At 41.1% G+C, this 23,115-nt stretch overlaps 1 protein-coding gene across 7 annotated transcripts in view; it reads left to right on the forward strand.

Annotated features, from left to right (window-relative positions):
* ROBO1 (roundabout guidance receptor 1) overlaps positions 1 to 23,115 on the forward strand; it is a 701,856-nt gene that overhangs the window by 189,566 nt on the left and 489,175 nt on the right. For 2 of the 7 annotated variants that reach the window (XM_032096971.1, XM_032096998.1), the window contains exon 1: positions 13,502 to 13,916. The exons of 1 other annotated variant lie outside the window; for it this stretch is intronic. In XM_032096971.1, coding sequence (XP_031952862.1) covers positions 13,808 to 13,916 — 109 coding nt within the window. In that variant the 5' untranslated portion in view covers positions 13,502 to 13,807. Of the gene's footprint in view, positions 1 to 13,495; positions 13,917 to 23,115 lie in introns of those variants that run through there. 4 more of the 7 variants (XM_032097028.1, XM_032097020.1, XM_032096980.1 and 1 more) reach the window with 4 other exon arrangements.

Genomic DNA, 23,115 nt, shown 5'->3' on the forward strand with positions numbered 1-23,115 from the left:
AAAAAAAAAATCAATATTGGAAGCAACTACTAAGAACTATGAGGAAAGTATTGGTTTTATTACTGAGGTTATTAATTTCAAGTAGCTCATATACTTAGGAATGTTTATTTTCCTGTGTCTAAGTTATTATGACATTGCTCTAAACTCCAATATATTATGATGGTGATTTTCTAGTTTAGAAAGCATGGAACTCATTAAAAACACACACTTTTGGTTTTGGGCTGATTTCCATTAACACGTCTGTGTACAGTAGGACAACATGAAACATAAAGTAAAATGTTGCCCTGAATCAGCTAAGAATGTATTTTTTAGTTTGAAATATAAACAAAAGGCACAGTGGCCTGTGTTCCTACTATTGCTGTATCCCAACCCATAGAAAAACATATTGGATGTGTTTGTGTTTTATTTCACTTGACTGTAGAGTTTGCATGAGGTTTTAAATGGTAATTTTACCCCATGCTCGTTATGACATATCAGTTAATGGTGACGCTTTTATTTCTGTACATCTATTAAAGATATGACATTTTTAATCCATCAGCTCAGGGCTTAAATTAGAGTTTGAGGTAAATGTTTTCATTTAGCTTATTGATTCTGTTCCAATTTAGGAGATTACCCCATAGCTCTAATTCACCCAAAGAATCTCACTGGGGAGATTTTCAAAGGCACAAATAGAAGTCAGACCACTAACTTCCACTGACTGCTGAAAATTGTATTACTGCCTTCTCTCTGGGTACAGAGAAACCCAGTTCCCATTGTTCTCTTAATAGGAAAGAGCCTCCATCTTTCTCAAGTAGGCTTTGAAAAAGTTGATCAAAGCAGAGGAGGCCAGATGCTCACAGTTTGCTATAGATCCACTACAGTCAGTGAATTGTTTGCGCCATTTCGGACACAAGCCATGTCATTGCTAAAATTATTATACGTTACTTAGTCTCCTAATAACAAGATTCAGCACTGGAGAATTAAGTTTTCCCTGACAAAATGGAAAACTGAAAAAGTTAAAAAAAAAAACCCTGATTCATTAACACCAATGCAACTGCCTGATAAAGTTGACCTTCAACAGAAATTTTTTCTTATTAGGCTGTGAGACATTGACCTTGATTCCTATTCTGAAGGTCAGTATGGAAACACTGCAGAGGAAATGTCCTCACACGCTTGGATGAAGATATTGTAAAGTCTTCACTGCATTGCAGTTTGGGTTGGCAGGACCAGAAAAAGTGTAACCAGACTCTTGTACATGCTTTTAGGCATTTTGTCATAATTCCTCTGCCCATCTGCCAAGATAGTTTCCCATGCTTCTAGTGCCACCCACCCTAGGAAAAATTAGCTGATTTTGTATTCCCACATCACGCCCTCTTCAGCAAGCATGTGTAGAAAGCAATTTCTTTTCTAAAATGAACAGGGTGAATACCAGGAATATTTCCATCTTCTGGGATAAACTTCATGGAGGTTTATGCACTTGGCAGGCTGGCTCCAGCTTCTAGGTTTTTGAGCTGAACTGTAGCACAGGGCCAGTTTAAAAAATACTTGTTTATCTCATGTTATGTACTCAAAATCACCTGCTGAGACAATGCCACACTCGCCTGGGTTTCTCATCATCAGTTACTCACTCTTGTTGGCACAGTTCTCAGCTCAACTACCTTTTCCTTTGCACCTCTTCCAGGCAGTTCCTCACGGCCAAACAGGGCATGGTTAACTGGAGGTACAGATAGAAGGAGATGAGGAATGATAAGCTGGAAAAAAAGGGAGTAGTACACTGAGATGGAGTATGGAGAGAGTCAGAGCTCAGTGGAAAGGAAAATCAGACTTCAGTAAAGACCCATTAGAAAAAAGGAAAGACGTTTCAGAAGCATAAATAAGAAGAAAAAATGCAATAACCTGTGTATTTGATCTCGCAATCATAAAATGTCCAGGTCTTCTCTGAATGTTTCCCTGAAACCCACTAAGATTATATTTTAAATGTGTGAGAAAAAGTAAATATAGAAATGCAAATCAGGCCTGACAGATTAGCCTAACAATCAGTTTTTTTGAAAACCAGAAGGCCGACAACAGTTTAGCAGTTTATTTTGAGAGCTGAGTAGGATGGCACATTTTTACATTAAACAATATTCACTTTAGTTTCTTGTGTTTATTTTTGTCTGAACATATCCTTATAATTCTCCACCACTCAGTAAACAGTCCTGCATTTGCCTGAATTAATAGGATAAATACTGCCAGTTTGTTAGAACAGATAATGATAAATGACTTGAATACATTAAATGTGTTTGGGATATATTTAATCCATAAGTTTGATGTTAAAATAGCCAACATTATCTTATAAAATTTTACTATCAACATGATCTGGGAAGCATTCTTGCGGTAGTCTCATACAGCTTCTCATTTATGCTGACATAAAACACTGGCTGTGTCGAAGTATCAGCTCACATAGAACCGTGAAGAACTGTTAGTTGTGCAGTCACACATAAAAATGCTAAATATCATTAGAAGAAGGCACGCTCTGGCTGCTGGTGTGGGATCACAGCAGTAGGAGACAGAGAGTCTTTAAAAGCCTGAAGTGCTGTGGTTGAGGGTCCTGAGAACACTTGAGATGCGCTCAGGGGTTTTGCTGATTTAGTGCCAGGGCTAAGAAGGCATATTGAGATGTGATGCTTTCATGAAAGCCGTGCTTCCTTCACTGATGGTGTATTGGGATCCAGAGTCTGCTGGTACTTTCTGCTTTTAAAGAAGAATTAGTTCTCTTGTTCAAAAGCAATTTGTGCTGTAGGGGGAGGTGGTGCAAGAAGGAGACTTACTAGGCTGTAGTAGCATCAGCATCACTCAGATACCCTGGGTCAACTGGGGTTGGAGTGCCCTGCTCTTCTGGTCCTTAGCTTTTTGGCTATTTCACTTTATTTTTTTTTTAATTTTTTCCCAGTAGTGACTGTAAATGCATAAACTCTCCTGGTATGAAGGACAAGGTGCCACCTCCAGCTTGAACAGCAGCCTTTAAGAGATGTTCTCTCATTAGGCTTTATCCAGTTACAATGTCTGATTTGTCTAGCTTGTTTAGGAAGGATGATTCCTTTGCCCAAGAGCAAGCTTAGAGATATCTCATAGGAACTCACTCTGCATTTTTAACAAGAAAAAAATACGTTCTTTATTACGTGTTCCTAGATCAGTTTGCCTTTTTTTTTTTTTTTTTAATTTACTTCCTGAAGGACTTAAGTCATCTTTTACAAACAAAGAGAAAAAATAATGTGTTATGAAATAAGAAGAAAACCAAAATCTTAATTCTTGCTTTTTTCCTACTAGCTAGGCCTGTAATGGGGAATTTCTTGTAAAAGTCATAGTAGCTCCTGACTTAACTTTACAGGCTTTCTCTAGTGCCTACTCTTCTGCAGCCACATGGAAAAAATAAATCTAGGAAAATTGAAGTCTCTGAAAAAAAATAAAAATCAAAATCTGTGTTGCCTTGAAGGCGTGAGAATAGATGGCAAATTGATAAGGTACATGGGTAAGAAAAAGATACGTTTTCCCTCAAAAAAACAGATCATCTCTTGTCCTGGGGTGATGTTATGAAGCCGCTTTATTCCTTAACTGTCCGGTCAACGCCCAGGGATGCTGTGCCTTTACGATGGACCCGGGGGCGGGGCCGGAGCCACGGACCCGAGGGGGCGTTGAACGGCTCAGCCCAAGGGCTCCAGGGGCTCAGCGGGACTCGGGAGGGAGTGCGCTGGGAGCACTGTGCTGCTTTTCTGGGTCTCCTTTGTGTTCCAGCTAGCTGGGAAAAGGTTCTGTTGGTTTTTTTTTGGTTTTTTTCCCCCTTCCTTCCCCTTGCCTCACTGCCTCCCTTCCCTTCTCGCTGGTCTGGGGAGCCTGCGGAGGTGGCCCTGGCAGGCCTGCGGGGTGGCTCCGGCTGGTCCGAGCCCACAGTCTGTTCCCTCTCTGTGAATTTGTTGTATTTTGAGGGTTTTTTTAAATCCTGTTCTACCCTGTTTTGTTTGTGTGTTAATAAACAGTTTGGTTTCTTTTTCCCACTTTCACTTCTTGTGACCCACTTGTCTTATTGGTGGAGGAAAAGGGGAGGCCTTTTCCTCCTGAAGTTTTGTCTCCAAAACTGAGACATAAATTTGGCACCCAACTTAAGGGGCACGTGAAAGTGGGAAAAAACCCCAACATTTTGGTTTGAAGCACTTCATATTGAGGTATAGCAGTAAGACCACGCTGTTTGATTTAATAATTCTTCTGTGGAACCTAACCATAAGTACATATCCACAGCTATGGGCAGTCGGGTCCCTGGCTTACACTTTTTATAAGTCAGGAATAAGAATCAGGACTGCCATTTTGATATGCCTGGTGCTAGTGATCTCTAGAAGTTTGGCTGACATGATGGAAACCGTTGAGAAGGTGTATGTCATGTTGTTCTTCCATTCTGGCCTTGGTAGTTTCCTTTTGGAATGTATTAGTAATTACACCCAGTTTGTTAGGGGAAAAGCAGGGGATGATAATTCCCAGCCCGTCATCTCCTTCCCCTTCAAATCTGGCACGTCACCTTTTGAAAGTGTCCAGTTTTCCCTGGATATTTAAGATACCATTTTCTTATTATGTTATCTAGCAGGGTTTCTCTATATGGTCTCCAGCTTGTCTAAAATAAGGGCTGAGATTTCCAGAGGGGTTGCCCAGACACCTGCCCCAGTTATAGAAAATCCTAAGTGGTGTGGGGTATGGGAGGACATAGGCCAGACCCTGAAGCAGTTTTCTGATCCAGTAGCCTGGAACTTCCCCCCTGAACAAATTCAGAATCCAGCTGAGGTGGGGAAGTATCTGAAGGAAAACTGCAATAACAGTGTGGGTGAAAAGAAAAAGCTCATTGCCATGTGCTGGGTCCTGGCTAATGCTTACCACACGCTGCTAGATACTGTAGGGCAGAAGATACAGCCAGAGGAGCAGGAGAATAAGCCAGCAGACACCCCAATCACTCCAGCTGCAGCTAAAGAAGATGGGGAGCCTAAACCAATAACAATTGCCCCTGTCCAGAGAAAGAAACACAAAGCCAAATCCATTCGCCCAGTGGATAATGAAGGGCAGCCAGGACCTTCACAGCCAGCAGAGGAATTGGAACCCAAAATCATTACTGAGTCCCCGTCCATAGAGAGCCTTCATAACCTGAGGAAAGATTACACCCAACGGCCTGATGAAACTATATTAAGATGGTCTGAATCTGGGATGCTACAGGCAATGGTACAATTCTGGATGGCACTGAAGGGAGGCATTTGGGATCCCTGTCACGTGATTGAAATATTGACCAAGGGATGACAAGGGATCCTGAAGCGCTCAGTCTCTGGACACGGCTCTTAAAAAGTGTGAAGGAAAGATACCTGTGCTGGGAAGATCTCCAGCTGCAGCTAAACCCCTGGAACACCATGGAACAAGGGATTCAATGCCTGAGAGAACTGGCAGTGATAGAGATCATATTCTCAGATGACCAAGCAATTAGGAGCCCTGACATGGTAAAATGTACACTGGTGATGTGGCTGAAACTTGCTGAACACGCGCCACCAGAATACGCCCCTGCTTTAGCAATGATGACGTGGAATGATGGGGATGAGACAGTGAGTTCTATGGTGAGGAGGCTCCAGGCATATGCAGACGCTGTGCACGGCCCAACACAAGCAGGAATCGCAGCTGTGGAAAAGAGTCTGTCAGAGACCATACAGAAGATGGAAGATAGGATGGACAAGAGTCATCAGAAACTCGGGAAGGAGCTGAAAGAGGGCCTTCTCCAAATCGCATCAGTGCAGACCAGAGACCCTGTTACCAGAAGCAGACATCCCACGGCTAGGAAGAGAGGGTACACCCCACGAGCTGAGCTGTGGTTCTTCCTGTGTGACAGTGGGAAAGACATGAGAAGGTGGGATGGAAAACCAACTTCTGTCCTGGGAGCACAGGTGCGTGAATTGAAGGATGGTAATGCTGAGAGAGGGAGCTCCACCAGAAGGGAAGTAGCTAGAGCTTCAAATCATAACCAGGACTAGAGGGACCCTGCCTCTAGCCAGGTAGAGGCCAGGAAAAATTGCGTCTTTTGGACAGTGTGGGTTTGATGGCCTGGCACATCAGAACCACAGAAACATGAAGCCTTGGTTGACCCGGACATGCAGTTCATCTTGATTTCATCAAGACACGTGGATGCAGGACCGGTTTCTATTTCTGGAGTGACAGGGGGATCGCAGCAGTTGACACTGCTTGAAGCCGACATGAGCCTAACTGGACAAGAATGGAAGAAACGTCCTATTGTGACTGGCCCAGAAGCCCCGTGTATTCTGGGCATAGACTTCCTCCATAGCAGGTATTTCAAAGACCCGAAAGGACTCAGGTGGGCCTTCGGAATAGCTGCTGTGGAGACAGAGGGCATTAGGCAATTGAACACCTTGCCTGGGCTGACCAAAAATCCTTCTGCAGTCGGGCTCCTGAAGGTGAAAGAGCGAGTGCCAATGCCACCTCAACAGTGCATCGCCAGCAGTACCGGACAAATAGAGATGCTGTGATTCACATGATCATTCGTGAGCTGGAGAGCCAAGGGGTGGTCATCAAGGCCCACTCACCCCTCAACAGCCCCATCTGGTCTGTAGGCAAGTCTGAAGGGGAATGGAGATTGACAGTGGACTACAGTGGCTTGAATGAAGTGACTCCACCATTGAGCGCTGCTGTGCCGGACATGTTGGAACTCCAGTACAAGCTGGAGTCCAAAGCAGCAAAATGGCACACCACCGTTGACATTGCAAATGCGTTTTTCTCCATTCCTCTGGCAGCAGAGTGCAGGCCTCAGTTTGCCTTCACCTGGAGGGATGTGCAGTACCCCTGGAACCGACTGCCCCAGGGGTGGAAGCACAGTCCCACCATTTGTCATGGACTAATCCAGAGTGCACTAGAAAAGGGTGAGGCTCCAGAACATCTGCAGTACATTGATGACATCATTGTGTGGGGGAACACGGCATCAGAGGTATTTGGGAAAGGAGAGAAGATCATCCAGATTCTCCTGAAAGCTGGCTTTGCCATCAAGAACAAAGCCAAGGGACCTGCCCGAGAGATCCAGTTCCTGGGGGTGAAGTGGCAAGACAGACGATGTCAGATTCCCACTGAGGTCATCAGTAAAATCATCACGATATCTCCACTGACCAACAAAAAAGAAACACAAGCTTTCCTAGGTGCCATAGGCTTCTGGAGGATGCACATTCCTGAATATAGTCAAATTGTGAGTCCTCTCTATCTGGTTACCCATAAGAAAAACGATTTCTACTGGAGCCCTGAACAGCAGCAAGCCTTCACCCAGATCAAACAGGAAATCACTCATGCGGTAGCCCTTGGCCCAGTCAGGACAGGACCAGAGGTGAAGAACGTGCTCTACTCTGCAGCCGGGAGCAATGGGCTGTCCTGGAGCCTCTGGCAGAAGGTGCCTGGTGAGACTCGGGGCCGACCACTGGGATTCTGGAGCAGAAGCTACAGAGGGTCTGAAGCCAACTACACTCCCACAGAGAATGAAATCTTGGCCGCCTATGAAGGAATCCAAACAGCCTCAGAGGTCATTGGCAGTGAAGCACAACTCCTCCTGGCACCCCAACTACCGGTGCTGGGGTGGATGTTCAAAGCAAAGGTTCCCTCTACCCACTATGCCACCAATGCCACATGGAGCAAGTGGATTGCCCTCATAACACAACACACCTGTATTGGAAGCCCAAATTGCCCTGGGATCTTAGAAATAATCACTAATTGGCCTGAAGGTGGAAGCTTTGGTCTCACTGATGAAGAGGAACAAGAACAAGTGACACGCGCTGAGGAAGCTCCACCGTACAACCAACTGCCATCAGAAGAAACACGTTATGCTCTTTTCACCGATGGTTCTTGTCACATCGTAGGGATGAAACGAAAGTGGAAAGCAGCCGTATGGAGCCCCATACGACAGGTCACAGCAGCTACTGAAGGAGAAGGTGGATCAAGCCAACTTGCTGAACTCAAAGGCATCCAGTTGGCTCTAGACATTGCTGAGAGAGAGAAGTGGCCAAAACTCTACACCGATTTGTAGATGGTAGGCAATGCTCTGTGGGGGTGGCTGGAAGGGTGGAAAAAGGCCAACTGGCAGCGTAAGGGAAAACCAATCTGGGCTGCTGAGGAGTGGAAAGACATTGCCACTCGGGTAGAGAAGCTACCTGTGAAGGTCCATCATGTAGATGCTCACGTCCCTAAGAGTCGGGCTGATGAGGAACACTGAAACAACAAACGGGTTGATCAGGCTGTGAAGATAGAGGTGTCCCAGATAGATTTGGATTGGCAGCACAAGGGAGAGTTGCTCCTAGCTCGATGGGCCCATGATGCCTCAGGCCATCAGGGCAGAGATGCCACCTATAAGTGGGCACGAGACCGAGGGGTGGATCAGTGGACAGTATCTCCCAGGCGATCCATGATTGTGAGACATCTGCTGCGATCAAGCAGGCCAAGCGGGTGAAGCCTCTGTTGTATGGTGGGCGATGGCCCAAATACAAGTATGGGGAGGCCTGGCAGATTGATTACATCACACTGCCTCAAACCCACCAAGGCAAGCACTGTGTGCTCACAATGGTAGAAGCCACCACTGGATGGCTGAAGACCTACCCTGTGCCTCATGATACAGTCCGGAACACCATCCTGGGCCTTGAAAAGCAAATCCTTTGGAGGCATGGCACCCCTGAGAGAATCGAGTCTGACAATGGGACTCATTTCAAGAACACCTGGGCTAGAGAACATGGCACTGAGTGGGTGTACCACATCCCTTACCATGCACCAGCTGCAGGCAAAGTGGAACAAACATATGCCCTCAGAGAAGTGATGACTTTTAAGACTCGGTCGTGCTGGACCATGAAGTCTTTAGAGGAGAGGTAATGTTAGTTTATATGTATACAGTGCTGAGTGCACTGTTGCTGTTCTATAATTAAACAGAAAAAAATAACGGGTATGTTAGAATGGTGAATTTGGCAAGTTATTTCAATTTTATGCATTTGAAAGGTTTAAAAACCCAGTCAGATTCAGGATCTTTGTTCTATTAATATATTAATTAGATCTGTATTACAATCAGAACCACAAAAAATTTCGCCAAGCTGATCTGGGAACTTGAGTGTTTCCCCAAGACTGCAGGGGTACAATGGTGTGTGGGTCTGTTCCACACACACACTGCTGAATTATGTGTGTGTGTCCTTCACTTCACAGCACTACAGTGTTTTCATGGCAAACATTTCTGCATCTGAGTTGATCTCCCTGGAGTTTTTAGAGTTATAAAGCTTGTAAAATAAAACTTGGGTAATGTTTAGCTTTAATGAGTTCTGTGACTGTTGTCCTGTCATGCCCCAAAGTCTCTGTATGGCTGCCTCACAGAGGCTCCCTGAGGGCGCCCGGATTGAGTTTTTCTTTTAAAAGGGGAGGCTGTTGCAGAAGTGCATCAAAGGCAGTGTAAGAACTGTATGTGGCAGCTATTTAAGTAGAGCTCATACTGCAGAAATAGAGACCTGCTTTGTTTTGCAAATTTGATAAAGATGCCTTAGAATCAAGGACTCGAAAGGGCAGCTCATTACCCTGCATGATAAGAAGGGGAGGGAGCCAGAGCTGCCCTTACTCACAGGTTGAGGCAGTCCTTGTGTGACTTTGAGGAGAGGATGACTCATGAGCCCATGGCATGGTGCCTAGCCAGGGTCTTCCTTGTCAGTCTGTCCTCCTTAGCCCTAAACCAGCACCTGACTTCTGTGGCAAAAAAAGCTTTCCCAGGTCATCAGTTTCCAACACAGTCAGTGGTAGGTTCTTCAGAAGCGACAGAGACGTCCCTGTGCAAGGAAGTGGCTTTGGCTTTGAGGAGTGGAGAAGAACCTCTGTGTATAAGAGGAACTGATGTTCAAAGGATAGCTGCTCTTCCAGGGAGAGAGGCTGTAGCTTTGATCATATCTTTGTGAATGAATGCAGATGAAAGTTGTTTGAAACCCTTCCTGGAAGCCCATGCCAAGATGCTGTAGAGCTCTGCTACCAGTTAAAAGAAGGTGAAGTCTCTAACGAAGGGAGAGAGAACTTTAGAAAGAAAGTTCTGCCTATTATGGATAAAAAGCTCTGTGGAAGCTACTTGATCCAAGGAAAGATCTGTGCAGTAAATTGCGAGTGACTTTTATCTGTGGCACACTAAACCAGAAATTAAAAGTCTCGGACATAATGAAAGCTGAGGAGAAAAGAAATTAAATACATCTGAACATTTAATACACATCATTTGAGAGAATGATGTGTATTAAAGATAGAAGATAGATAGAACTAGCGTAACACAGACCATGAATTCATTATGTAATTTTATCTTCAGGTCCTCTTGACTGAACTGTAGCATATAAGTCAGGAAGGCATCAAGTCTTGGTGCAACATCTTCAAGTGGTCCACTGCATCTCTGAAAAATTTGTCCACATGGCTAATTCCAGAATTAATTATATTGCTTTTGAATAAGCCTTCAAATAGCTGAGGAACTCACATGAACAGAAATTATACAGCAGAAACTGAAAGTAGTTAAATGAGCTATAAAATACTGAATCATGTAGGAGCAGGCCACCTTTTATTTGGCTTCACACCTCTGAATGCTTAATTGGTTTGGTTTTACTTGCTATTACTCCAGTGGGGAAGGCAGTGGACTGGCATTTCTTTGATGGCAGTAATTGCCCACTGCCCTGCTAACCAGTGCATGAGGCGCTGTGTTAGACAGAGTGATAGAAAAGCTCTTTTGGTGATCACTTTTCCCTGTCTGCATTTCTTTGTGTGAATGAAAATGGTCACTCATGAGATACTGCTTTGGGCATCCCTTCACACTCCTCAGGGTATGGAGTAGCTTTTCTGAAGGCAGCAGCTCCTTCTGCTATGACAGGATAAATGGGGGCAACCTGTGCAAAATTGTCCATGCAAGTGTTTGTGTCCATAAAAGTACCCTTCCATTAATCTTGTAAGATAAAAAGCCATCTGGCCTACAGTTCTGAAATTTTCCATTAACTCTGTGTAGGATTTCCCACTGTAACCTGGGATTCCCTGTTAGACAAAACAACTGTGTGGCTTGAGAGCTCAGCCAACATCTGCCAAAATACAAATTTGATGCACCAGTTTACTTTTGCCCAGCACAAGGCTCAGTGAAGTTTGGATCTTGGACCAGATAAAGGATAACAAGTACTAACTACAAGGCAGGGGATTCTTCTAGGAGGCAGCTCGAATTTTTAGCTCAGATTAATTTTTTTTCGTTCTGGAATTTCATACTTTGCTTTGGCTTTTCTTTTTTCTTTGAAAAGCTTTATCCTCTGTCCTTCAAACAGTTCACTATCAACTGTGAGATTGCAAAGCCTTTTGGTTTCGGTGCTCAAAACTGCAGCTGTCCTTTGAAAAATCAATTTTTCTGCGTTCACAATTAACTACACCATTCTGCATTACTGCTCATGTGCTCCCAAAGGGCTGCCTTATATTACCTGAGGGGTTTTTTTCCTTTGCTGTATTTTGGTGCAGTGAACAATTGGGCACATTCAGGTGTCTTACATAACCAGCAACGTGGTGACTCATGTTTAGAGAGTGACTATGGACTGAACTGGCACGAGTTCACATCGTGAAAAATGTGCACTTAGAAAGTGTTTTAAAAAAACACAATCTGAACCCCCCCAACCATTTCTTTTCACACTATATGTTACCACAGGAGTTATTTTTGCTGTGGAGCAAAGGCCCAACAGCATGTATAGGAGTGATGCTCAATTGTTTTTCAGTCCATAGATGTGACTCCTGTCAAATAAAATTACCACAAAAAACCCAAAATTTTTCATTGGGAAATCCTGCTGAGACAAGGATGTGTTGACTCCCCCAGTACTGGGTCCATATGTGGAAATCACCCCCTTCTGGTCATCTCTCCAGAGGGAACAGCCACCAGTGGTGCTGGGGTCAGAGCAAAACTGAAGGCTGCTTATAATATGTAACATGCAGGAGATTTGGCAGATCACAGGTTCTTTATATCCTATGCCATAAATACTTTGCTTTTGGTATGGAATGAAGCTCGCCCAAATTGAAATAAGGGCATATCTGTCTTCCTATTTTCTCCAACTGGTCCAAAGAAAAAGAGCATCTCTTTTAAAGAGTTTGTGGATAACTACTTTAATAACCGTTGAAACTTTCTTGTGATCATTTGAGGTCTACCAGCTCTCGGTGATAAAATTCTTACTGCCCTCTTTTGGAAAGTTCCTATCACTGACATGAGGATGTATAGAAATTAGTGTCTTCAGGTGGTTACCTCTTAACTGCTTGTTGTGTGGTATTTCAATTGAACTAAGCATTTGGAGTTCAAATTTCAAAAAGAACAGTGTTTGTGAACATTATAAATTAATAGATGCATTATTAAAATGGAAATAACTTACTTTGTCTTCCCTTTCCTGGTAATTGAAATTGTATCTAGAAATTTACTCCAGTACTTTATTCAAAAAAAGCCCTCAATTCTGCAGCTCGGTTATATCCATACACAACAGACAACATGCAATGTGTGAGGCAGATCAGCTTGGAGAATGCTATTTCATTGCTGTTCTGTGAAGAAAGTAAGTTTCACTGTATAAGTAACAATTTTAAGTATTCCTGAGTCTGATGCTTATAGTGCTAAAGAACTAGAAATTTTGCATTTATTTTTATTGGATATAAATATAGACTTTGTGCAGACTAAAGCCCTCTGTCACCATGAACGGAAAGCCCTCTGGTCTTCTTATAGTGATTTTCAGGATCTCTCAGGATGAAGCTTTTCTGGGTCTTCACGAGTTGTGTGGAATGATTTCATGATTGTGGTGAAAGGGGTAGAAGATAATTTGTGTTCCAGCTTTTCCTTGAGACTGTTTCAATGACCATGGGGAAGTTCGTGATCTGGCTCCCTGGTACTGACAGATCCAGGGTTAAATCTCTGCCAACAGCGCTGCTGCAAGCGCTGGAATTTGCTTGCACTGGGTGCTGGGTGCCCCGAGGCTGCTGGGCTGCTGGGGGAAGGTTTGTTAGATAACACAGATCCTATACACAATTTCTCAGAGCTTCTCTTACCGCCGATGAACTGCTCCATTTTTGCAGCATCTGCTGACAGAAACCTGTGTGGGAGGTGGCATTGTTTGTGTTATTTTCCCTAGAAATAGAAGATACTTGTGCTGAATAAGAGACAGAGTTACTGCACAGCTTAGAAAAAAAGTTTCTTTTTTAAGCATTTATTTTTTGTCTTGGATATGTTATTTTTTGCCTTTGCCCCCCTCTGTGGGTAAGGGGGGGAAGCTTGACAAACTGTGCCCATTGATAAACGTAATGAGATTTGAGTGTCAACATTAAAATGTTCCGTGTCATCAGCTCTGTGAATCTGCAGTGAAATATGGAAGTGAGGGAGAAAAAACTCAGTTTTCAGCCTGGCTGTGTCCCCTGCTAGGGTGCTGTGGGGAATGTTGATAAACACTGGGAAGGGCTGAGAGGTGGCAGAGGCAGGTGAGGAGCCGGTGGCTTCTGAGGGACCAGAGAAAGCTGCTACTGCATCTTCTCCTGCGTCTGAGTGCCAGAGGCTCCTAGTTAGGGGAAACCTTTACAACTCTTCTGTTTTTGCATTCCCTGGATAAAGGAAATAAGCGATGCAATGGAAATTTTTAATAAACATTTCTAGTAGGAATAGTATTTTACATCTCGCTCTGCCTCTGCTGAGTAAGTGCTGTTAGCTCCAATTGTTTATTACTAAGGAAAGTCTTCTCTAATTCATCTCTAGCAGTACTCCAGGTAGAGGTGATTTTTTTTTTTTTTGTTACCTGGCATGGCTGTGCTGTCACTGCTGCTGCTGCTTGGGCTAATAGACATAACTGCTGCCGTGGACGTTGCACCTAGAATAAAAGCGGGGTCAAGGTGGAGAGGTGAAAAGAATCGTGAGTAACCCGGGCTTTTCCTTCTCTTCTTCTCAGCTCTCTATTTGAAGAAATGTGTTAGGCCTCATTTCGCTGTATAATTCTTCCTCTCCGTGAGGTTGTTCTCTAATAGCAGCCTTAAGGCCATGTAATTTAAGTATTTAAATATGCATGTGGAAAGCACGGGCCACACCTTCAGTGTGCTCCACACATCTGCAGTACAGTCCTGTGTCTCACTGCAAGCTCTCCGATTAATCAGCCTGTGCTGATTAACTCCTCTCCTTCCAAGGACTTGGGAGATGTCCAGGCTGTACCTTTTCTATTTGTAGTCTTAGCATTTTGCATGCTATTTCAGATGTTAGCTTTAATAAAGGCAGCAAATCTCACAGGTCTGCAGTTTGTGTGAAAGAACCTTGTAACACCAGTGATTATAGTAGATAATTTTATGGATATAAATGCATAACTGCACTTTAAAATCTGCAGATTTAGATAAGGGGATGTAAGGTAGAATTGCAGCTTGTGAAGGGTTTATCAATGCTGCACTTAAAAAGAGAAAAGAGCATTTACTATTAGAAAAGGAAAGTAGATGAGTCATCATAATATTTGGGAGTGAGACTTCCTACTGCATACACAGCTGCTTGACTGAAATAACCAGATGATTATTTCTATTTAAAGGGCAACTCAGTTCTCGCTGACATTATTCCTTATTCCTGTCCAGCTATTTATAAACAAAAATGCCCATGATGGGCAGCATAATATTATCATTATGCCTGTAAATTTTTTGCTGTGGTTTTGTTTGGGGTTTGTTTGGGGTTTTTTTTAGAAACACTTAGATTACTAAAAAAAGAGAAGGAGTATTGAAAATGGAATGAAGGTTTTCTGTTTAATTCAGCTAAATGTGATGTGGTTGCTTGGAAAACCCATGTGATGAAAGTCCTTAAAATAACCAGAACTTGGAGGGGTGGCTGTTGGTATCCTTGGAATAAGTATTATTTTGTCAGTCCTGTTATCTGGAAGCTGATCTGCAGCTTGAGCAATATTTTTTTCCTAAAGTACAAACATACATATCAATAAATCTGCTGCTTCTCTCAGTCCCCTTATCAGTAGCATTAAGGAAAGACATGATGGACTCAGTGGAACTGAGAACTGCCTTGTCCAGTTACAGGTACTTTACATCTAAAGCACACACTGCCCAAACTACCAGGGCATGAATGTGTGCATAAGTGACACACAAAAAAAGCAGCCTACAGTTTATAAATATTTGAACATATGAACTAATTATGAATAAAAGAGCGCTTTAATTTAATGGTCGTGGAAACTGAGGCACAACTGAAATATGTTGATTGAAATTTTTCAACAGTATGTTTCTGGCTCAGTAAAAAGGTCATCTAAAATTATCTGTGTGAAGTCTGCATCTTTTATGAAAAAAGCCAGTTCCCAGGGTAAAAATACTGCATATTCAGTTTTGATCAATTGGCTTTCAAATATTTGAAAATGTCCGATTCTGAGCAGTCGTTCTGATGTTTTCTCTATGAAGAATTGAAATAGATGGTGATATAGATATTAATGTCTCACAAAAGCATTAATAAAGTTAATCAGCTTGGGATAGCATTTAGCCATGATAGGTAAATTATGGAAACATTCAGAAATTTAAGACCACCCCCTGTTTGGAAATTGTTTTGTAACTAATCATGTCACCTGTATTAGCTATTAGACCTTATTGATTCAAATTACTTGCTTTCTTCTCTCAGAACAGGGTGCTCTCAAGCCAGCACATTAGCACATTGCTAATATTTGGTTAAAGGAAAAATAGGTTGCAAATTAGTTGTTATAGTGCCTTGATATTGTGTTACTTAAGTCCTTAGAGAGATCAGTTGTTGAACATGTTAAAAGTTATTAACCTGAATCAGCTCTCCTTGATTAAGATGTTTAGAGTAGACTTTAGTGTTTCTTTTATTTAAATTCTAGCAGCAGTCTCACTAAGAACAAGAGAGATTTTACAGGAATGCCACTCATTGTACACTATTTGTCTTTGCTATTCATGATGTCAAAATTTCTCTAGTAGTGGGATGCAGATATCATGCAGAGCTGGATACTCTGAGCAGTAGAGAGCCCATTTCTGAGACAGAAAATGTTGTGTAATTATAGTTGATGGATTACTTGTTGATTGCTATTAATGCTGCATATTTGCCTCTTGGCTGACAAAGTACTTGAAGATGTTCTCTTGCTGGTTCATTTTTGCACATCATAGTTAAAATTCTAATGGAAAAATATTCTGAAAAGGCTTGTGATTGTGTAATATGTGTTTCTATTTAATTGGGTTGCACTTAAATTCCATAATCAAAACCAAAAAATATGACATTAAATGAAAGGGGATATTGCTGGTTTCTGCAAAAATTCAACAAATTTTCACTAAAGCATTCAGATGCAGCAGTTTAGCAATGCTTTAAAAGCATTCTGTATTTACAATATAGAGAGATTTTGAAATATTTTTGCTCCAAGCGATCTTTTAGAAGATGGAATAACTTTGCAGTTCTTTAGGTTCTCTGTGATGCTTCTTCAAAAAAGATCATGGTATATTAAGGGGCATAAGAAGTTTTCCAGAAAAACTGTCATGATCCAATTTTAGTCATTCTTCTCAAGGTCCAGCAAGGACTACAACAAAACTTCATTTTTTTGGCTGGCATTTGCTTTATCTGAGCTTACACCTCATCAGATGAAGTTTTGTTCTTTACTTTTCCATAGGGGATCTTGGGACTGAGAAATCTGTAGCCTGGTTCTGCTCCATCGCAGCTCAAATGAGTGAAGTCATGAGAATGGAAAGAAATTATGATTTCTGACAAGTAGAACTGCAACAAAAAATAGTGTAGAAGGAAAATAAGGGGATTTATTCCCATATGAATCTGTACTTTCCATTATAACAGTGTTTGGGTAGGGTTGGGGACAAGGAGGAACAGCACATATCTTGGAGGCAATATTAAACTATTTAAATATATAAAAGATAACACTGCTTAATTGCTTATTCAGTGCATTAACATGTCTTCTGACATGTTGTTACTTTTTTTGTATTCACTTCATGTTTAAGAAATCCAACAATTATTGTTTGAATGCCTTTATTTTATGATTTACATGCCTATGATCCCCGGAAATTATACAAAGAAATTTCATTGTTTGATACCAAAATGGCAATGTATTAAGACTGTCCTACTATCTCTCAGAAAACAGAATTACAGAGCAATACCTTGGTTATTATTAACTGCTATATACTGCATATAATGTTTACACTGAAGACTGTACAAGCATATTTTCTGACATTTATAACTTTGCATATTTTTGCCTGTACTATGTGTAATCTTCCTTTTTAGGAAAACTGGATCAAAATTTCTTAATCTGTGAATAAATTCTTTTTCATTTTATAGGGAATAAAATCATAAATTTCTGGGCAGGTTTTGGATGTCATATGTAAGGGTCAGACTTTAAAGTTGTCCCAGAGTGAACAGCTGCAGCAGATATGTGTCTTTCATATTTCTGGTAGAAACAGAGTTATGACATTTTTAGATTATGCAAGGCATTAGAACTATTCTTTCTATTGTTCAATTCATTTTGCATTTCAGGCAAAGAACTTAGGATCAGCATAATTGGCTTATTTACTGTAGTTGGCACTAGAAATAACAAATACTGTCGTCATTGTTTAACCATTATTATTATTAGGAATGCCACAAATATATCACTGGTAAAGAAGAATGAAACCTGTTCTTGCTGATTCTTTGTTGAAATAGATATATATAGATATATATATATAGATAGATACATACATATGTACGTGTGGGCACATAAAGATCTACTTTACTCTGTTAAAAGCTTCAGCTATGTTCTGTGTTGGTGCTAAAAGCCTGTCAGCAGCATATCAGTCATTACCCAGTGAGTCTCAGTCCTGTGTTTCCCAGGTAGACAGAATATGCTGAAATTGTTAACTTTTTTTTTTTGCTAAATGTGTCATACTGCTGTTCATTGATTGGTTGATAGGTTGTGAATTTCTTATGGTATTTGGTACTCATAATTTCTACCTGTCCTCTATGGAAAAAGCAACACGGTCCTAAAATTGTCATAAAGCAAAATCTAGCTGTTTCTTTCCAAGTTTCCTCAGACTCAGTGTGATTTAGACAAGTTGAAGTGCATTTGGATTAAATATTGCAAGTTATTCCATGGTTTATACTTAACTGTCAAATAAATATATCTTTCAAAAAGTTTTGGTAAAGCGAAAAAGGATTCCAACATGTGGCTTTACCTGTTTGGATCCTTTAAAACAAAAAGCAGATTTAACAGTAACGTTGCTGCCTCAAGTAAAAATGTGCTTGTAAAGAAAAGGATCAAGCCAGTACTGAAACAGATTAGGAGGTCTCAGGTGACACTGCCCAGGGACATCACTGCCTGTGTGCCCATCTCTCCACGTGCCAGTGACTGCTGGGATTCCCAGACAAATACCTGCTGGAAGCACATCACCAACAGGAGATTAATTTCTCTGCCAAGACAAATTATCTTGATTTGATGAAAAAAATTGTAAGATATATTGCTAAAAATAGGTGTTCTTTTAAGGAAACCAGCAAGTTCCTTATCTTACAGAAGAGAGTAAAACATTTGTTCTTCTTGGACAGCTAGAGTGGTCTTTGATGTTCAAATTTGCTCTTTATTACAGTATTTAACCCTATCATGTACCAAATAATTTAACTGCGTGTTTGCGTATTAATATTATCATTTTGCACTAGAGGCTTCTTTGGAAGCTTTAAACAGAACAGCAAATCAAAACCACTTAGTGATCTTTGGTGTCAAAGTGTAACCAGGAAGGTTTAACCAGCCTTTCCTAACCTTGAAGCCACTTTCAAAGTCCTTTTTTTTTTTCCTTGCAGGTAGTTGTATTTCTTACAAGAAATCTTGCTTCACACAGGGGAAAGTGTTTTACCACAGTCATTTTAATGTCAAGTAACTCAGTATCTAAAAAGAACTATGAACAAAAAAGATAGTTGCCCTTAGATACTGGAACCCTTTCTTCTCCTTAAGTAGATGTGGCTGATAAGAAACTTAAAGGAATGGTGAAAATAGACATAAAGAAAAGAAGAATAGATATTTTTAACAGGAGAAAAAGAAGAGAGAATTGGAAGCAAACAAATAGGTGACAGTTAAATAGCTGAAGGCCAAAGGAAAGTAAAGAAAAGGGAAAAGAAAGATAAGAAGGAGAAAAGAGAATCTGGAAGAGCATAAAACAAACTATTTCTGCAGTTAACATTTAACTAATTTGCAGTTTCTCATGCAAACTGCTTAGTCGGTGGTATTAACCTGAATGTCCCACTTCCATCATGCTGTCTGTAGCATCTGAGAAATGACCTCTTATGTAAAGAAATAAATTTATTTGGAACTTTAATTTATCTAAGTTATAAGGACAAAATGAACTATTTTATTTTAAAATTGCTTCAGTGAGATTTTATAGTTAAAACCGAAGTGGATGACATTGATTCATAAAAGCATAAAGATTTTGGAGTAATTAAAATTTGGAATATTTAGTGCCCCAGAACTTTTGACCTTTAATAAATTTGTCTGGGATTGAATTGAATTTCAGTGTGCAGTGTAGCATATGACAGATAGGCAGTGAAGCTGCTCTGAGATTATATCTCTGTAAGACACTCCACAATTTCAAGAGGTCCCTTAGAATGATTTTGAAGTTCTTACTTGAAGAGAAGAAAACATAATTTCTCCTCTTTAGTCTATTTTTGTGCAAAGTTATTTGATTATAAATTTTTAGAAACTTTATTTTTCATTTCTTATTTCTGAATAACAGCAAAAAAGGTGTTCTTTTTATGATTTAGTTATGTTGAGAGATAATTGCCCATTTTCCTTTGTGGACCTTTCTGTACCATTTTTGAAAGCCAGCCTGTGTATGTTCTCCTTTAAACATATTTGCTGATAATTTACTTTAAATCACTTTGTAGTTGACTCATAAAATTTTATATGTATTTCCTACCACCTACAAGAGTAACTTTATCCTTTTTTATTCTTAACACTTTATTTTAGCTGTGATCTAAGGACAATGTAAGAGTTAACACAATTCTCTACATGGTCTCTACTAAAATCCTCCAGACCGCATTCCTTTCTTTAGTCTTAACTTAGATAGTCAGGTTCACCAATAATTCATCTCTCTCTGGCTCTTTGCTTGGAGATATATGGAATCATGAGGTGCAAGTATTCAGAGAGGAACTTGAGGACCACCCAGTACCTAGATAAGCAGATTATGGTGCTCCAATTCTTGGCTTTCCTGCCAAGAGCACTATTATTAGCTCCAAATATCTAAAACCATGATTAAGAAGTCTTAAGAAATAGAAAAGAGAAGCTCCCTCTTTTTCCTCTTAGGGTAATCTTAAAGCCTTGTACTTGCACTCAGCACCTCCATTTTCAGGCTCTTTCCCAACTCACGGAAGATCGAAACAGTCACTGCTCACCTCCAGGGCCGAGACCTGTAACTGGGACACCTTTTGTGTCCCACTGCTGATGAAAGCCCAGGAAGTGGCCTGCAATGGGAGTCACAGGTGCATTGCTTATGAGTAGGGGCCAAGTGTTTCAGAATCATGGCACTTTATCTTATTTCCTTTTTTTCTTCAAGGGATGCTTTCCTTTTGATGGCGTGTCCTCTCTTCATGTGAATCTGGAATCTCACTCTTAGCCTACTTTCCCACATCAAGCAAAAGGAAAGGAGCCTCTTAATTGCTCCATACCCACCAAGGGAATAGCAACTGGAACTAGAACAATGCTGTATTGTCTGGGCATGTACCTGGGAGTATCTTTATCCCTTCACCTCATGCATTAATTTCCCTTCTCCCTTTCCTTTGTGACCTCTTCTCTACCACACCATTTTCTGGTTCCCCAGCTGACATTTTTTTAAGCTTCTTCAAGCTTTTCTAATCTATTGCATCTCTTCCAGTACCTTTTGTGAGTGTTGCCAACCCATGTGGCAGAGAGCCCTGGGTCAGCCAGCATTCCCATGAAAACAAGCAACCTGGTACTGCTGTGATCAAGGTTCTGGTCTATCCTTGGAATGCTACTTCCTGTCCCTTGAAGAACTGGGGTCTTGACTGTAACATCAGGGTTACTTTATGGGGTTTTCCAAAGTACCTGTAGAATTCCAGCAAGATGGAAACTTTTGGTTAGAGGTTGAGATATTGGAAAATTTGGCTGCCACTGAAAAAAATCAAGTTAGAACATGGTGGGAGGTTAGGTTTACTTGTTTTGGCTGAGAGAGAAGTTTATCCAAAATACAATTATTTCCTTATAATTTTGGGGTATTTTTTTACAAAAGTCTTGATTCCCATGTCATGAGTTGACCATGAGTGGGTCTATGGGGAGTTATTTTGTTTACATGGATTCTGTAGATGATGATGGTTGCCAATACCTGTCTGAAAGCTTCAAGAGTGAGGCAGGCATCAGAATACATTGGCATCTTGACAAAAAGTCCTTCCTTTTTGCTTATATTATTTATATAAGCATGTTCTTCCAGAAAACAAGTATAGATTTAGCTGCTTATTCTTTTTATTTTTATAGGTAACAAATATCTTTCTGATGTGCCACTTTGACATTCTTAAAAATGAACAGTTGCCTGATTCATCATGTCTTGCTTCAGGTCTGCCCTCCAGTGAAATTATTGCTTTATGATGACATGATGCTGGACTACTGATGTTATAAAAGTGTCTCTGCTGTAACAGATGAAAGAAAAGAATTCTGTATGGCAATATAAGAATACTCATAGAACTATTTATTTTTATGTGAGGGATTAATGAAGATACCACAGTCAAGTCTAGATAATGTGTATGCATTTTTTTTTAGAAACAGAACTCAGTGTCAGCCATGAGGTATTTCTGCATTGTAAAAGGATGCACATAGGAAAAATAGTGAAACAAAATAATAAACACAAAGCTTTCTCTATATAGAGCATCTCCAGGGTAATATGTACTTTATCTTTCCTGGGCAATCTTTGGATTTTTGTGTTAGACTAAAAAATCACCAAATCAGACTCTTCCAAAAGTGGAGGTGGTTGATAACGTTGCATTTCTTTCTTTCACTATTCCCAAACTAGAGGAGAGCAAGCTCTAGGCAAACAACTTGGCACAAATACTGAAGAAGGGTTTGTGACCTTAAGTTTATTTTCTAAATACTTGTTCAGTGGCCCCACCAGTGATGTGACTTGCTTGGTTTTCTGCAAACACCCATTTAAACTGGGGTCCTCCACAAACAATTAAGGAATGGCTGTTCTTTGTATAATTACCCATATTTGCATTCTTGTGAGTAATAAATGACAAGTATTTCAACTGTTCTCACTATATTTAAAAGCTTGCCATCCAAATAGGAACCAAAACCTGTAGTATGTGTCAGACACTGAAAATAGTTCATGCCTCAAACATTGATTTGAAGTTTTTCTCCTTATAAAGAAGCTACAACCAAAGAAGCTTCCCTGAAGAGTGGGACTTTGAACTGAAAGTCACACTGTTGATTAGATAAAGGGAAAGGCATTGTTCAATCATCTCAGGCTGAAGGAAAGGTGTGCATCCACAAAAGGCCAAAGCTACCAGCTGCAACTATCCCAGGCTGAGTTTGGGGTGAGGGGAGAGCACAGCTCACAGAAGCCAGGTTTACACAGACTCTCCCTGAACCGAGGGGGGAGGAGGAGGTTTTGGGTGCGTGGTGCAACCTCTGGTCAGAGGCACTGAACACCCATCCTCCATTACACAAACTGGCCCAGCTGTGGAACTCCCAACCCCACAGGCCACAGCCACAGGACTTCCACATGAGAGAGGCTTGGCCCCACAGGACTGCACGTGATGCAACAGACCCAGAGTCTGCTGTGAGAGACTGCCCCCCCCACCCCAGGGGGACATGGCCAGACATGCCCACCCAGCCTAAGCATATAAACCCATCCAATTCTGTGCCTTCTGGGGGGACCTTCACCACCAAGCACACCAGCTGGAGAGGATCAACGAATATCATTGGGATCCACGGAGTGGTGATATTTTCCTTATTCTGTCCCTGTCACTCTTTCTATCCCCTGCCAACTATTTTCTACTTCTTTCTTTCTCTAATATTTACCATCAAATAAAACCCATACTATTGTCACTGGCATATGGTCTCGTTTGCACCTTAATTCGGGCAGAGGCATTTCTAAGAACTTTAAAACTGGATC

Source organism: Corvus moneduloides, chromosome 2, assembly GCF_009650955.1.
Source record: "Corvus moneduloides isolate bCorMon1 chromosome 2, bCorMon1.pri, whole genome shotgun sequence".
Lineage (NCBI taxonomy): Eukaryota > Metazoa > Chordata > Aves > Passeriformes > Corvidae > Corvus > Corvus moneduloides.